A 16,452-nucleotide genomic window follows, 5' to 3' on the forward strand; every position below is an offset into this window, starting at 1 on the left:
GAGTAAAATCCCTAAGCCACAAGTAGGCCACTGTGAATGCTGACAAAGAGAATCTTCCTAACCCCTTGAGATGAAGAAATAATGTCTACTCACTTCTTCCTTGGGCCCTAGCAACAAACTAAAGTATACTAAAGACCAGGGACTTCCTTGGTCTTACAGAGCAAAGGGTAGAGAGTTACAGGCAGGAGTATGGGTGACCTTAAAGCAGCCACAATGGAAATGTGTACCCAGCAGGGATGGTGACTCCTCATGGCTGTATAGATGGAGCCTCTTCCCTAATACCTTCCCACCTGTTTTCTAGCCCCTCTTGGAGGCTCCNATGCCAAGTNGGTAGAATTAGGGCAGGATGACATTCAACTTATTGGGTCGGTTGGCTGAGTACCCAGGGCCTATGACCTTGTCTGGCCTCCCCTTGAAATAAGGAAGGTCACCAGTCAACAATCCCACCCGTGAAGATCCTGGGCAAGTGGGTCCAGCCCAACTGAAGATGGAGGCAGTTGTCTTGGAGGCAGTCTCGGACAACAGCTGCTTCTAGCCCACTTCGTTCAGAACAGTGTATGGCTATCCACCATCTATTTATTCATGACTGCTCATGTTTGCTTGGGCTCTCCCATTTCCCATGCATGTAGGACTAGGAGAGGACATGAACATTTAGTTCCAAAGGGATTGCTAGAGCTTTCCAAATGCATTGTCATGTCCTTGCCCACTGCCCCCCATCCTGTGTCTGTCATGCTTTGTCTCAATCTGTGTTTGTGTGTGTGTGTATGCACATGTGAGGGGGAGGGGAGTACAGGTTCTCACTGTGTAGTGTAGTCTGGGCTGACCTGGAACTAAGANCAGCCTGCCTCTCCATCTGGAGCAGTGGGATTAACAGTGTACATCACCACACCAGGCTCCTCCTTGCCCACTCTGAACATGAACAGTAATGGACACAATTGCTTTTGGTATTTCCCTCCAGTGTATCTTAGGGATTTTTCTGATGTAGTCCACACCCACACTCCCCACTATAGTGACAGTAGCCCTGGCTGGCCTTAAACTGTGACCCCTCTGATGGGTTGTGGGTGTTTTTAAATCTCCCTGAGGTGGGCTTTGAAGGATGGACAGGAGGGGAATACAGGTGATGGGCTTGGTAGACACTGGAAATTTATTGGGGGTATAAACTCCCAGGGTGGATTCTGCTTCCATTCCCACAAAGCTATTTGCTGGTACAATGCAATACCAGATGAACTGATCTCAGGTTTCAGCAAGGAGGGTGCGGGTACTGCCAGCTAAGGCACGCCTGTAGCAGTCCAGATCAGGGACTGGCACTCCTAAGTCCAGGCTGGGTTTTTGCGTCACCATGGAAGAGATTAAGCTCCTTGGTCTTCCCTAGACTTTCCTGAAGCTGTCGTCCGATCCAGCTAGGGCAGGCTGGGATGCAGGGAGGCAGTGGGAAGGAGAGCAGCACATAGGAATAGGGTTACAGGGAGCATGGGAACCTGGCTTATCAGCTCTTTGTCTCATTGCAGNTTAAGAGTTTATTCTGGCTCAGTCCATGGTGGCAGGAAGTCAAGGCAGCAGAGTTGGAAGCCATTGGTCAAGCTGCATCCAGTCACATGGCCACCCCTGATCTTCTAGCTTTCTTTTATCAGTCCTGGACCCAGCCAGTGAGATAATGAAGCCCAGATTTAGGGCGGGTTTTCCTATCTCAACCTAACGAAGAAAACTTCACAGGTATGAAGAGGTGGATCTCATCTAACTACTTCTTCACTGGCATTCCCACCTGTCAAGCTCACAGGCCTAGATCCTCTCCAGCTCCATGTCATTCCAACCGGGTGCCAGCAGAGGTGCCTGGAGGACACCAGCAACCAAGCAAGAGAAAGGGAGCCTCGGACCAAACTGCTGCTGCTGGCTCTCAGGGGGGCTCTGTTGATTCCTTCAGACGNGCTGGCTCTGGCAGACATGGTTTCAAGTACCCAGGCATCAAGAGGCTCAGTCCCTCCCTCNAATGGTAACCTGTTGCCCTACCACCTCCAGCTAGGCTCCTGCAACCCTGCAGCTGGTCTGAGGTGGCGGGCAGGCAAGTGGAGTGCAGGGAAGATGNGGCTACCCAGCTGTGCCTGAGCAGCTTACGGCAGTGCCACTGCTCAGGCCAGGATTCTACAGTCAGGTTCAACACAGCAGAGGAACGTTCCAAAGCAGTACAGAACAGCATGTGTAGGGGCCTGCTGGGCTCACTGTCCTAGTCTTGCCCTTGCCCAAGAACTGCTCTGTCGCCAGTCCCTTGCTGAGGTGTGTAAACAGGAAGCTGCTGGCAGGCATCCTAGGTGTACCACCCAGGTCACCTGTCCCCACCAGGCTCTGGCCCCAGAGCAGCCTCAGATTCTCTGGTTAACAGCTGTGCTCTGAGCCTGAACAGTTAAAGCTATCAGCTCCTAACAACCGGGTCACCTACCTGGCTTGGGCAGCAACCTCCAGTGCCCTTCAGGACCCAGGTGCATACCGCTCCCTGCTGGTATACAGGGACTCCACTGTCTGGTCCCATGCCACCCTTTCCCAGGAAGAGGCCGGCAGGCAGTGATTGACATAGTAGGTCCCAGGAGTTGTCACAGGTGCTGACAGCCCTGGTTCACCTCCAANACTCAGAACAAGCTTTCTGCTCTCCGTTTACAAAGATGACAAGGCAGCTTGTAAAAAGTTGGTTTATTTGTCATGTTTTCACTGTATCTCAGTTAAGCCATTTTGGTGTCCACAGTGACAGTCCTCTTGGAAGCCAGGTCATCCCCACTCACCCACTAATAGTGACCATCAACCACAAGCCACCAGGTCCAGCTGACAGCTACAGCAGCAGGTGAGGCTGTGGACTCCAGGCCTGACACTCCCCAGCACAGCCCAGAGCTGGGGACTCTGCACCTGCTTGCCAGAAGCTATGGAGTCCCTAGGGTAGGTGGGAAGCTGCTCTGTGGCAGTGGCAGAGGAGGGGCAGTGGGAAGACCCTGTGGACTGGGAGGGCACCAGGCTCCTCTGCTCAGGACTGGGTCTAGACAAGGCCACGTGTGATATGGTGTGCGCCCTGGGCTGTGTGCAAGGGATCTGGCCCTGATGCTGACCTGTGTCGGGGCAAGTGGCTAATTGTCCCTTGATTGCCATTTGCTGGCAAGCATAGCAGCAAGAGTCCCTAAGAGCCCTGGATCAGGGAGGCATTCTGCTACTTCCACTGAGGTGTAGTGGACCCAGGTGTCTTGCTGCTGGCAGGCTGTGACCACATGGCTGCACACCCACCAGAACTCCTGCCCCGTTGTGTGAACAGCTGGACCCTCTGTGTTGTAAGGTAAGCTGACAAGCGCTAATTGCTCTGGCCTCAAACTACAGCCTTTGTTTTTGTACCCTTGCTGTTAAACCGTTTCTGTCTTAAGAGGGGCCTTTCCTATAGACCTGAGGGCTCCCTCAGGCCCATGTTATCTGTTACCCCAGACACCTTAACTACAAACAGGATTTTGAACAACTTCCCTAGGAGATTTCTGAACCCCAGTGTGATTTCCTTACAGGTCCTGAGCCAGTCTACATTTGGTCCTAATGACAATAAGAAAATTCTAAAACCTGGAACAGGAAGTTCTCAGTAGGAAGACAGAGGTGGCCACCACAGNAGCGCCTTTTCTAGTGGGAACTGGCAAAGAACAAGCACGAGGACCCTTTACATATGCCCAGCTATCTAGCTGGCCAGGCTCCAGGTAAAGCCAGTGACCCCCTTTGCTGGCAACAGCAGATGCGTGGACCCTGCCGATTCTCACCTGTCTGCACGCCCAGATGAGATGCAGACATCTAGTTTGTGCTTCCTTCAACCAGGGCCACAGACTGCCTTGGGGCAGCTGGGACCCTTGCAGCTGCCAGGCACTGAGAAGTGCAAGGGTTTAAATAAAAATTACATGGGATACTTGAGGACAATTTGTTATCACACCCCCTGGCCATCAGCTAACAATTCATTTCTACTGTTTTTTTTGCCAATGCCAGAAAAAGCAAAATTTCAAATTGGAAATTTCCTAGCACTTTACACAGTGGAATGAAAAGACATGAAATTAAAAAAAAATTAAAAAAAGAAATTAAAGTCCCTATGCCACAGTAGCATGCTCCAGCAGTAAGAGCACCCTTCCCGGGCAGTTCTGGAGCCTGTGCCCTCACCCTGGTCCANGGGCATGCAAGGCTCAGAAGAGAAGGGCTCCCATGCTGCCCACCTCGCTCTGTTCCTTGACGAAGATCTCAAAGTACTGATAGATGATGGTGACCGCAAGCAGGATCCCAGTTCCAGACCCGATAGCACCCAGGAAGTCAGCCAGGACGGAGAGGGCCCCAATGCACAGCCCACCAAAGGCTGCGGCTGTGGGGATGTACCTGCAGACAGACAGACAGCTCTGTGAGCCCATTAAGCCAGCCACACAGGACGGGGGAATGTAACGAGCACAAAGNCAAGCATGGATGATGCCACTCTAGATCTTAAACAGCCTCAAGACAAGAGCGTTGAGACACCATCTTGGCTCTCGTGCTACTGGAAAGCTGAAACCATCTGCAGTCATACCCAGACCGGTGCACTGTGAACGGCAAGGGCCTCTGCCTGAGGCTGCTGTGCACTTCTGCTGGGCAGTCCGAGTCAGGGGCCTTAAGAGTTATGGACTCAAGTGAAAGCCCTGCTGCCCCTAGCTCAGAGACGGACATTTCTGGTATTCCTTGTGGTGGCCTCCTCAGCGAGGGCAGCAAACTTCCNATCACCACATGCTCATTCTACAGAGCACCTGGCTGCCCTGAGTGACCACAGAAGAACCAGCCACGACGACGCACTGGACAGAAGGCCTCAGGCACTTCCCACCCANCAAGCCACAGCTTCAGCGCACTGACAGGGAGGTGTGTGCAGGGTTGCCTGCTGCTCCCAAAGCTCTCATCTCCTTCCTCTCTGCAAGGTGACTACAGAGACAGAGACGACTGCTACATTACCCCATCTCACGTGGCTGAGCCTGGCAGTCTCTGGCCTCTGGTTTGGTCTTATTTCTGCACACTAACCACTTGTTCCAGGCCAGCTCTTGCCAGTACCTTGGCTTCATCTGTGCCAGAACCCACCCAGCCCAAACCAGCACTGCTCAATCATCTCCATCCTACAGCATTTCAACACCCTGACTGCGCGCTGTCTTCTTTGGTCAGGGGTTTTATGGGGCTCTGCTGGCATTTCTAGTATTTGGACTTGCCCACACTTACCGGTTGAGCTCATGCACCATGGAGGTCTCCCTGTGGCCCCTCATCACCATCTGCTGCTCCTTCAGCTGCTTTGCAACCTACATGACCCAGGCAGAAGCACATGAGCCAGAGGCTGGGGGGGGAGGGGGGACTTCATAGTGGAACTAAACAATTTTACATTTATTTTATTTAATTTATTTCATTTTTTTTGAGACTCTCTCTGTGTAGCCTTGGCTGCCCTGGCTGACCAGGCTGGTGTCCACCTCACAGAGATCTGCCCGACTCTGCCTCCTAAGTGCTAGGATTAAAGGTGTGTGCTATCATCTCCCGGGCAGGTATTTTTTCCGTCCACAGCTCAGACAGTCTCCATGGAGGAACTTTAACGTACAGCAATGCACTCAGTCACACACTAGTCTATCTTTCTAGTCTGNCCTCAGGCTGTCAGAGCCAACTCTGTTACTGCCCATTAGTTGTCCTCAGGGCTTCCACACTGCCCCAAATGGGTGGTCCAACTGTAGAATGGACGGCTTATGTCACAAACTACTACATATAAGCTGGTAACAAGTGGAGCTCTCTGGATGCCAGCAGCTGCCCATCTCTACAGCAGGAATGTGGACTTAGACTTACATCTTTGGCAGAAGAACCTGAAACTTCGATCCATGTTTTGGAGAAGAATGCACAGGAGCCCAGCATGAACACAATGTACACGACCGCATGGACAGGGTCCTCCAGCACTGAGCCGAATGATTCCGGAGGAGACAGATAGTAACACAGGCCACCAACTGGGTAAGCTCGGGCTGGGCCCCCAGATGATGTATCCTAGGAGTAAGATATAGAAGTCTTCTGGAGGCTGCTTCAACACGNCACAGCACAGAGCCAAAGTACTCCCAGCAGATGCTCGTGGTGTCATTCGCACACCCACAGCAATCTCACCGAACTGTTTTTAAGAGGCAATTCAGAAAGACCTCTGGGTGACATGTGTGGTCCTGAGCACAAGCCACAGCTACTGCATCAGTACAAACAATCCTATCTTACCCAGTGACACTTACCGACCAGGTGCCCAGCAGGCTAACCAGCAGGTTGCCACTGAAGCGTGCTGACAGCATCTGGGAGATGACATACAGGTTGGACACCAGAGCAGACTGCAAGATGATGGGGATGTTGGAGGTGTAGAAGAGCTTGATGGGATAGGTGTTGTACTGGCCTCGGTAACGCGCTGACTTGATTGGAAGGTCCACTCGGAAGCCCTGCGACACAAACACAACAACACGACCTTTCACTGTCCTGTTCTGCCTGATGTCCCGTGTGGTCAGGGACAGTCAGGCTGGCCATAGGAGAGCTGGTCCTGGGTCAGTTCTGCCACTGGACTCCCAGCCATGATGGCGTCTGAGGGCACATATATAGAAAGGCCTTTCCTATATAGAAAGGCCTGCATGGGCACNTCCAGATCCTCCTATTGGTAGTACTCAGTCAGGCAGTGCTCACGTGTGATGTGATCATCAACAAAAACCCCCAAGCTTCCTACCCACACCTCCCACGCAGCTGAACGCTGGGCACCTGAGTTGCCTCCTCCTTTACCGTTATAAACCCAGTGCCCAGGACACGGCAACAGGACAGAAGACTCACCCTTCTTACTGATTCTTCTTACCGAGCAGTCATCGCCTTGCTCGTTAGACAGACTTGTTACTAAGCATGCAGGCAGCCAGCTGAGACTCAGCAGGAGTCACTACTGAAAGACTTGGCCTCAGAAAAGTATTGCTCGTCACAAACAGGTGCTATCCCTTTTTAAAAATTTTACTTTGTGTGTGTGTNTGTGTGTGCATGCATGTGACAGTGTAAGTAGGGATCAAAGGACAGCATAGAAAGTTAGTTCTCTCCATGTGATATTGGGAATTGAACCTGTCACTAGGCAGGTTCAATGATCACCTGTACATACTGAGTCATCTCACCGGCCTTGTTTGTTTTCAAACAGAATCTCGCTACACACACTACGCCATCCCTGAACTCCTGGTCTTATGTCCCATCTACTAAATGAAACGAGCCACCACACCTGAACAACTGCTGTAATTTCTTTCAGTTAATATCAAAATACTACAAAACATGCTGGGCATAGAGGCATAAACCTTTAATCTCAACACCTGAAAGGCCAAGGAAGGTAGATCTATATGAGTTTAGGATAGCCTAATCTACATACTGAGTTTCAGGCCAGCCAAGGCTAGACAGACCCTGCCTCAAACCAACCAACCAACCAACCAACCCTCTCATCCACTTTCCAATACAAAAACCCCACTAAGCCTGAGGGTGAGTACAATTCAGACAGCTCTCCGTTCAGGTGTCTTACTCAGAAACAACCTGAGAGCTGTGAAGCAGNACAACGCCGATGCTGAGCCTGGCTGCTGCTCAGGGCAGACCTGCTCTCAGCTGCCTTTGGACACACCTGGAAATAGATGACAACGGCAAAGACGAAGATGGTGGCAATCAGGTTCATGAGGTTGGGGAGGTTCTGGCGGTAGAATGCCTCTCGAAGGGCTCGGACCTTGTCTGTGCGGGTGGCCAGCAGGTGGAACAGCGCTATGATGGCGCCTTCGAATTCCATTCCTATGGGCAGAGTAAAACATGTGGTGGGTAGAGAAATTGTAATCTAGCAACATGGCTGTTCCTGCAAGGGATCACATCCAAAGATATGATCCAGCCAGAATACAGACACACCCTTAGTTCACACCTTTAATCCTTAACTATAAAGACAAGGTTAGNTTGTAGAAGGAAGCAGCCATGTTGAAAGGATGCGTAACCGAGGTGCAGACAAAGTGACAAATCAGAGAAAGATCTGACAGAATGAGAACAAGATAAGATATGCCCAACTCTCGTAAGAACAGCAGAGGAAGNAAGGCTACTTAAGAATAGCCAGAGAGAAAAGGTGGTAGTAATGGGTGGTGGGTGTGTATGGCAGCTTTACTGGGACAGGTCTACAGAGACAGGTTACAGAGAGAACAAGCTAGACACAAGTGAAGACAGAATGAGCCAGAGAATAAGGAGCCAGAGGGTTAGAACAGATTGTTAAAGTCAGTATGAGGCCAGACAGAGCAATTCAGTCAGAAGCTGAGAAAAGCCAGATTGAGTCAGTCAGCTTGGAAGTTAAGATTGTATAGAGGCTAGAAGCTTCCAGGTCTAGGCCTAGGGAGAATTAGAACAGAGAGGGAAACATTTTGGGCTAGTGCAAGGCTTGGGTACGGCTCTCGTTTCATCACTTCATCTGAGGAAATAAGAGCAACATTTATAGAAGTGGAGGATGAAGAGTGCTCATTTTGCCCCTCAGCTTCTTAGTGATCAAAACTGAGAGGAAAATGAGTTCAGAGAAGTAATTACAGCAGTGGGCTCTTCTGTTCTGAGATGAGCTGGCTGAGCTCATTTTTTTAGGCCACCAGATGNGTGGAAGAACAATTACCAATTTAAACACATTTGTGACACAATCTGCCTGGAAAAGGCCAAGTCTTGTTCTGGGCAATATGAACATTCATCCCAGTCCCTGAAGAGGGCTGCCTGCCCCCAGTGGGAAAGAGTGGGGAATGCTTGAGTTCTCAGCTTCAAACACCAAATACCAATGCTACAAGGAAACCTGTGGCTGCNACTGTGTGTGTGTATGGCTGAGATCATGGTTTCCANCCTCCCACAGGTCGTGCCTACTAGTAGGCCTGGCAAACAGACAGGCTCCTGAAAGCTGAAGGGAGCAGAAGAGTGTCCCAAATATCTGCAGGGTAAGGGGAGGTTAGAGCAAGCCTTCCTACCTTTCAGTTGTGGCCTATCTTCTATTCAGGGATAAGGGAGTGGCAGCCAGGACAAGCCTTATATCTAACAAGCAGGTGTGCCCAGGTAGACCAGGGAAGAAGGAACGGCTCCTGCTTTCTCCCTTGCAGCCTTTCTAAGCTCCCATCAAACACTCTGCTTCTGCCGCCCTGTTCCAACTTCATGGAGACAACCTCAGCTCAGGGTGCAGAGCTGCTGGTTGCTTCCTTTATGTCTTTCAAGACTGCTCGCCGGGCGTGGTGGCGCATGCCTTTAATCCCAGCACTCGGGAGGCAGAGGCAGGTGGATTTCTGAGTTTGAGGCCAGCCTGGTCTACAAAGTGAGTTCCAGGACAGCCAGGGCTATCAGAGAAACCCTGTCTCGAAAAACCAAAAAAAAAAAAAAAAAAAAAAAAAAAAGACTGCTCAACTGAGATGATACCTGGATCAACTCTCTAACACCTTTGTGTGGTCCTTTCTTTCTTATTGCTGTCACAGTGACCCAAGACCTCAAGATGCCATATGACAGCAATGTCTTAGAACCCACAGCAGTGTCAACAATGGAGCAATTAGGTCCTGGCTCTTCTAATTTTTACAATTATCTGTCAAATCTCTGGGAACAAGGCCATCTCCACATACTTAGCACCATCCCCGTGGCACACCCAAGCACACTGTCCACACTTTCCCAGTCCTGGACTTTAGCACTGCCCAGGGAGGCAGCAGTGGTAAGCCAGCCAAGCTGTAGCAGCCATTCTGGCTACAGGTTTCCTGTGTCCTCTATACACTTCTGGTCCTTGTACCTCATCAATGCTATCCTCCTGCTGTGGTTCATCCTGTCTCAGCAGCAAGTAAATCAAATCACCCTTGCAGACTCCATTCCTACCAGGCCTGGCCATGAGACACGTCCAGGGATTTCTCAGTTTCCACCTTGGCCCCATCTCCTACACCTCCCCTAACAGTCAATCTGTGTTTCACATCCTGTCTGCTCAAGGCAGCCATGGCACTTGCCCAGCAGTGTACTCTGCAGTATGAGTGNATAAGTCCTTCCATACTCCGTCAGCCCCAGAATGCGACCATTCTCTGCTGGCTCCTGAGCCTTGACGGACCATCCTACCCTGCTCCCTTCTTTGCTATCATTCCCAGTACTGGCACTCCAGAACATGTCATCTTTCTAAACAGTACACTCCAACTGCAGTCACCTGCTGCCTCTCCACCTAAGTCTGAGAAGCTGTGCCTTCCACTGGCCCAGTCTCTCTCAATGCCATTCATCTCACTAGAGGACAGCTTTTGTTCACTAGATATATGGGGCTGTATGGCCTCTGAAGGCAGAAACTGCCTCAGCATCAATTTTATAAAAACATGCACAAATACTTTTCACAAGTCTCTTCTAATAACACATTTAGCAAGAAAAGCCTCTTTCCCTAGTCTTATTTTACAGCGTCCGTTGTATTTACACATTTTGATTACAAACATTCCCATCTCAGGGCACCCTTAATGGCTATGCCACCGCATGCTAATATCTGAGAGGCATCATGGGATCACATGGTATTCTGTGGTGTCAGGTGTCAACCTTGCACAAACCTCTACCACTGAGTTACATTCTCAGTTCTTAGTTTTCAGAGAGCATGGCTTCAAATTCAAAAGCCTCCTGCCTCAGGCTCTGGGGAGCTGAAACTANAGAGATATGTCATGACCCCTCACTACATGGTGACCCAGATCAGCAGTAGAGGAATGTGCCCACATCACATGCAGATAATAGATCTGAGCCCAAGGGCAAGCATGATCAAATGCTTTGGTGTAGTAGTTCCAGGTTTTTTCTTGTTTGCTTCCTTTTGTTTTTTTAAAAAATGATCTAGAGTAAACTGCCAAAATATATAAAGGAGAGGATGCGGACAAGCTCAATGTCAACAAAGTGGCTGTGCCTTGAAGTCCACACAAGACAGAGGCTAAAACAGAAGGCACTTCCTCCTGTAATACAGTTCTTACTGTGCTGAGAACCCAGACCCCACTCAGATCTGGCACACCAACCATGATGAGGCATATGAAAATCTGGGCTGTAAAATGCCACGAGCATAAGCCAACCTGTACTTAAAAAGCCGTGGATGCACAGAAAGCCTTTGCCAAACTCTGGCCTGAGCTCTGGNGGTCCTTACCTCGGCCAGTGTTGACAGTGGTGGGGCTGAATGCCTTCCACACAATGGTCTCACAGATGTTAGTTGCAATGAAGAGAGAAATGCCAGAGCCCAAGCCGTACCCTTTTTGCAGAAGTTCATCCAAAAGTAGGACAATTAAGCCAGCAACAAAGAGCTGTGGAAAAAAGAAAAAAAGTAAAGAAACCCAAATAGATCATGTTACTGCTCCCAGTGGATGTGGCTCTCTTCTTCAATAATAGAGTTCTTGAGTATAAAAACAGAAAGCTGAGTGGNGTGTGCCCTCAGCCTTCATCTGCTATTAACAAGGGCAAACCTACAACCTCCAGCTTCTTTTAAGGCACAGCTGAGATTTGGTATTTGGGGGTGGGGTTTGGGGGGCACAGCACAACAGTTACCTGAATGGTGATCAGCAGGCAGATTCCAGCACCCATCTCCGAAGGGTCCCCGTACATGCCCGTCATCACATACACAATGGACTGACCGATAGTAATGATCATTCCAAACACTAGAGATCAAGAGAGCTGTGTTCTCAAAGCAGGACAGTACAAAGAAGAGGAAGTGGCTAATGAACACCCNAATGCCCAACACTGAGAAGAAAAAACATAGTGCTGACACTGCCGCCTAGGAGCTGGAGGAATCCCAACAGTCACACTGTCAAAGCCTGAGATAACACAGNCGCCCTCAACAAAAGCACATCTGCTCTCCAGTCTCTTGGTAATGTACGAGTTGACATGTGGCAAATGTGGTCTTAGGAAAAGCATGGAATGCCAAACAAAATCAGAGACGCAATGCAGTGCTGGTGTCCCTGAAGCCCAGGTGCACAGCAAGTTCCTGGGATATGAAGACCTCTACGCTGAGCCGTAGGTGGACTACCTTGAAAGCTCACCATTCAGATCCAGTCCAGAGCATACAAGACTTTGGGATAAAACCAATCCTTTTGGATCTAAGTTTATATTTCAGGTGTCTTGAAAGGGAACCCACAGTGCCACTGGCCTGGCTATTGGTCCCATTTCCTCTGACCGAGCTCCTCTGCACAGATCTCACTATATTTCAGATATCTCAGATCTCACTATATTTCGTTTCTAGGCACATTTGAATTGACACAGAGCATTGGTTTCTCAGCATTAGTTGGTTCTAAATAGGACTTAAATTTCAGTATAAATTTTCAAGTGTCCCCCTAAATACAGTTCCTATTTGAAATTTGAAAAAACTGTTCAGGGACGCCAAGATGTCCACACTTTAAAAATACTTGCCATGCAGTCCTGATGACCTGAGTTTCATCCTTAGATTCCACGANAAAAAAAAAAAAAAAAANANAACAGACTCTACAATATCCTCTGACCTTTCTCTACACAGACCCATGGCACATACATGCACACCAACACAATAAAAAAATAAATAGCCGGGCGTGGTGGCGCACGCCTTTAATCCCAGCACTCGGGAGGCAGAGGCAGGCGGATTTCTGAGTTCAAGGCCACCCTGGTCTACAAAGTGAGTGCCAGGACAGCCAGGGTTACACAGAAAAACCCTGTCTCAAAAAACCAAAAAATAAATAAATAAATAAATAAATAAATAAATAAATAAAATAAAAACTAACCAATGAAACAAACAGGGCTAGCAAAATGGGTCAGCAGGTAAGGACACTTGCTGCCAAGTTAGATAATTTGAGGATGGTAGCTGGAACCCACACGACTGAAGGGTAGAATCACACCTACAGTTGTTCTGACTTACCACACACACACACACACACACACTATGCCACATGCACATGAATAAAAAAATGTAAAAAATTAACACTATCGTTTAGTATCCCTGCCTTATTTAAAATTTTTTTTTAGTATCAGCAATCAAACCCAGGGATTTGGGCATGCTACAAATGCTCTCCCACTGAGTTACACACCCAGCCTAATACTCATGAATTCTTCAGGTAGAAAAGGTTTGAAAACTTATTCCTGAATAACCTATTCCAGTTCAGAGGAAGGACACCAATGCTGGTAGCTAAGCATGGTTACCAGTTACACCTATCACTTGCTGTATAGCAAACATCACTATCTCCGTAGATGAAAAACTGAACCTTCAGAATGACCACCTCACTTTCTTCACTTCAAAGCTGATAAGGAGCACAGGACACACAGGACACACAGCAGTGCCTCTCTTCCCTGAACCCGCTTCACACAGACAGGAGCTTGGTTCAGTGACGCTCTGATGTGTGAGTGCCAACTGTGCACAGTACAAGGTGAGCTCCCAGCCCTGTTCCTTCCACTCCATCTTGCTTCTTCCTAGTCCCAGTCCTGGAGTGCATGCAGAGGGGCAGCCAAGGAGGTCAGAGCACAGTGCACAGCTGCTTTAACCCCAGAAGCTTTATAGCAAATTCACACGGGCAACTGCGGACAGCAGTTCTACAGTATTTCTTACACTTCTGGGCTCCATTGAAGAGAGCTCGGTCTTTCGGGGTGTCCCCAACTTCAATTATCTTGGCACCAGCTAAGAGCTGCATGATAAGACCGGAGGTGACAATAGGAGAGATGCCCAGCTCCATTAAGGTACCTTGAGGAAGGGAGGCAAGACACAGCCANAATGAGCTTGGAAGAACAAACACTGTTAAACCCTGATCAACACTAGGGCACTAATGTACAACCACAACAGCATTCAGTTTGCTAGCAGCAGTTTACTTACAGAACAACCCCCAAATATCAATAACTAGAGCACAGCTTAACGCAATCCATTCACCCTGCCAGGCAGCATCTCATTCTGTCCAGGCAGTCACATGTTATTCAGACTGGCGCATTTCAATTCAGGAACAGATTTACTCTAGCCTCATGGAGATAAGAGAGGCAGGTCTCCCCATCAGTTAGTAAGAAAGGATAACACTGGAGGCATTCCCAGAGTCTGGAAAGGGGCCAGTACAACCATGCCTGGCTGTGAATAAACTCCCACCTTCCATTATGCTAAATCCAGTCACAGTTCTGATTTCCAACTTAATGTGCACTGTATTTTTAAATTGAGTTAATCAAATGCAGTATNGACATATATACTCAAAATCCTCTCTGTGCCCATAGGCAGGTAAATGGTCTAGGGCTCACAATAAAATAATAAATTGGGGGTTGGAGTGGGGTGGGCAGACACTGTAACCTACAGATATGAAATGAGATTCAGCTGAGAAACAAATTACACCTTCTAAAGAATGTTATCACTTTAGGTATTCCAATTCTCGCACGTTTTAAACCATTTCCCACAATGCTGCCTTATCTTGTTGTTACAGGTTCTGTACTACATTCAGACCCACAGGGTGCATTCATTCATCAGAGAACGCTGGGTTACACTCCCACACCAACAGCCTCTAGCTACACATCTTCACAAACTTTCTGAGCTCCATATAAAGCCAAATCCTGTCAGGGAAGTAACCAGGCTCTTCATCCCCACAGCACAGGGCAGGGCGGCATACGCAGAGGCCTACCTCTGTTAGAGGCCAGAATCACTCGCATCCAGTAGAACGGGTCAGCTGAGTCTGAAGACATGATGCCAAACAGGGGGATCTAGAAACAGGCGGAGGGAGAGCCACATCACGCGTGTGTCCTCAGCCCACTCACCCCTAACGTCGCCTGAGCAGAGCTTACCTGACAGCATACTAAGAAGATGAAGAGGGTGATGGCTGTCCACAGAACTTTCTCCTTAAACTGAATCTGGAAGGCAAGGAATGAAAGCAATGGTATCACACAGGCAAACAAACACAAATGAAGCCAAACAAGATCGCATTCCCCATTTCTCAGAGGCTGCTCAAAAGTGTACCAAACACAGCACCGTAACATTAAGTAGCACACATCATGTGTCTTCTCTNTTCAAGACATGATACACAGACCTATGTGAGTCTTCACTTCAGAGAATCCTCTCACTTCACAGATTATCTTCATGTGACAATAAGCAAAGTAACCAAGAAAGTTTAATCTGTCTCAAATCCTGCAGCACAAGTGAATCTGAGCCAAAGCTATGCTCTTAACCATTCACACTAACAGCTGAGACTCAAGGTGGCTTCCCGTCATCCCTTCCCAGGTGTAGGTCTGATGGTGAACCTTGACTGTCAACTTCATAGGATTCAGACTCACCAGGGAAGTAAACAGCTCAGGTCTGACTATGGTGGAGTTTCTGGACTGAGTTAATTAAAGTGGGAAGACCCAGCTTAAATGTGGGAGGNAGCAAACCATGGGCTGGAATCCAGAACTGAATGAAAAGGAGAGTGATCTGAGACCAGTGTCCCTGCTCCTGACAGGGAGTGCAGTCTGACCAATGTGCCTCAAGTTCCCGNTGTGGCAAACAGTGGGCCCAAACACAAGCCTTCCTGCCTTCCATTTCTTTTGTCAGGAAAGCTGTCACAACAATCAGAAAGGTAACAAACCGAGCAAGTTAAACAGTCAACACAAATCACTTTACTCTCTAGCCTGATCAGAAACCTCTGGGCTCCTCCTGTGCAAGAGAGCTCTGTCACTAGGTAGTGAGGTCGCCTCAGGAGTGCTTGACCCAACACCACACAGGCTTAGACAGGTCTGACAGACAGCTAAAGACCTACGAGGTTAAGTGAATGTAAAGCCAAAAAAAAAAGAAAGAAAGAAACCAAGGAAGGAAGGAAGGACAGACGGGGAAGCAGGCGGGCGGGCTCCAATAAGCACTGACTTGTGCAAACTGTCAGGTCAGAACCTGAAGTCCTCTGGGTCTAGTCACTCCTGGAAAGACACAGAATTGGACCCCATGGGTGGTGTGAATTTGAAGTTCAGACCCTGCAGAGGCAGCTGGGGAGCTCACATTCCTCCTCTTTCTCTCAAGAACACAGCCTTTCCAACATGCCATCTTATCACACCAAGAACCCAGCACCTAACGAGGGGGAAGCAACACCATTCCACAGGAATCAGAGACAAGCAGTGGAGTGAATGTGTACACGTACTATCTACTGTGCTGATGATGGACACCAGACCCAGGGCCTCATGCCCGCCGCTAGCCACTTTCCCAGCCCATGTAACAAAACTGTTAGAAAAAAAAAAAAAAGGAAACACATTTTTCAAGACTACTTTAAATGAGCAAGCCTCCTCTCCTGGTCAATTTAAAAGCAAAACATCCAAAGCTTTTCATCTAAGTCCTAAATCATCTGCCTCTGAAGCAGCTGCAAACTCACACTCATTCAGTACCATGATTTGCCCCCTCTCCTGCCCGGCTCCCAAGTCACACTCCATGCCCCCCCTCCCCCAAGGCCATTTCTTATCTGCCCACCTCACTCACTGGAACCTTTACATTTACAACCTACCTACCATCCACAGGCACTAATG

The 16,452-nt window shown here is 48.8% G+C and overlaps 1 protein-coding gene across 1 annotated transcript in view; it reads right to left on the minus strand.

The window, feature by feature from the left end:
• Positions 1 to 2,667: 2,667 nt before the first annotated feature.
• Positions 2,668 to 16,452, minus strand: part of Sec61a1 (SEC61 translocon alpha 1 subunit) — a 15,364-nt gene continuing 1,579 nt past the window's right edge. The window contains exons 3-12 of the mRNA XM_021164462.1: positions 14,755 to 14,820; positions 14,595 to 14,673; positions 13,553 to 13,684; positions 11,533 to 11,642; positions 11,138 to 11,291; positions 7,640 to 7,800; positions 6,252 to 6,449; positions 5,830 to 6,021; positions 5,224 to 5,300; positions 2,668 to 4,368 (exon numbers count right to left, since the gene is read on the minus strand). Of these exons, the coding sequence (XP_021020121.1) occupies positions 4,182 to 4,368; positions 5,224 to 5,300; positions 5,830 to 6,021; positions 6,252 to 6,449; positions 7,640 to 7,800; positions 11,138 to 11,291; positions 11,533 to 11,642; positions 13,553 to 13,684; positions 14,595 to 14,673; positions 14,755 to 14,820 (1,356 nt within the window). The 3' untranslated portion in view covers positions 2,668 to 4,181. The remainder of the gene's footprint in view (positions 4,369 to 5,223; positions 5,301 to 5,829; positions 6,022 to 6,251; positions 6,450 to 7,639; positions 7,801 to 11,137; positions 11,292 to 11,532; positions 11,643 to 13,552; positions 13,685 to 14,594; positions 14,674 to 14,754; positions 14,821 to 16,452) is intronic.

Source organism: Mus caroli, chromosome 6 (genome assembly GCF_900094665.2).
Source record: "Mus caroli chromosome 6, CAROLI_EIJ_v1.1, whole genome shotgun sequence".
Taxonomy (NCBI): Eukaryota; Metazoa; Chordata; class Mammalia; order Rodentia; family Muridae; genus Mus; species Mus caroli.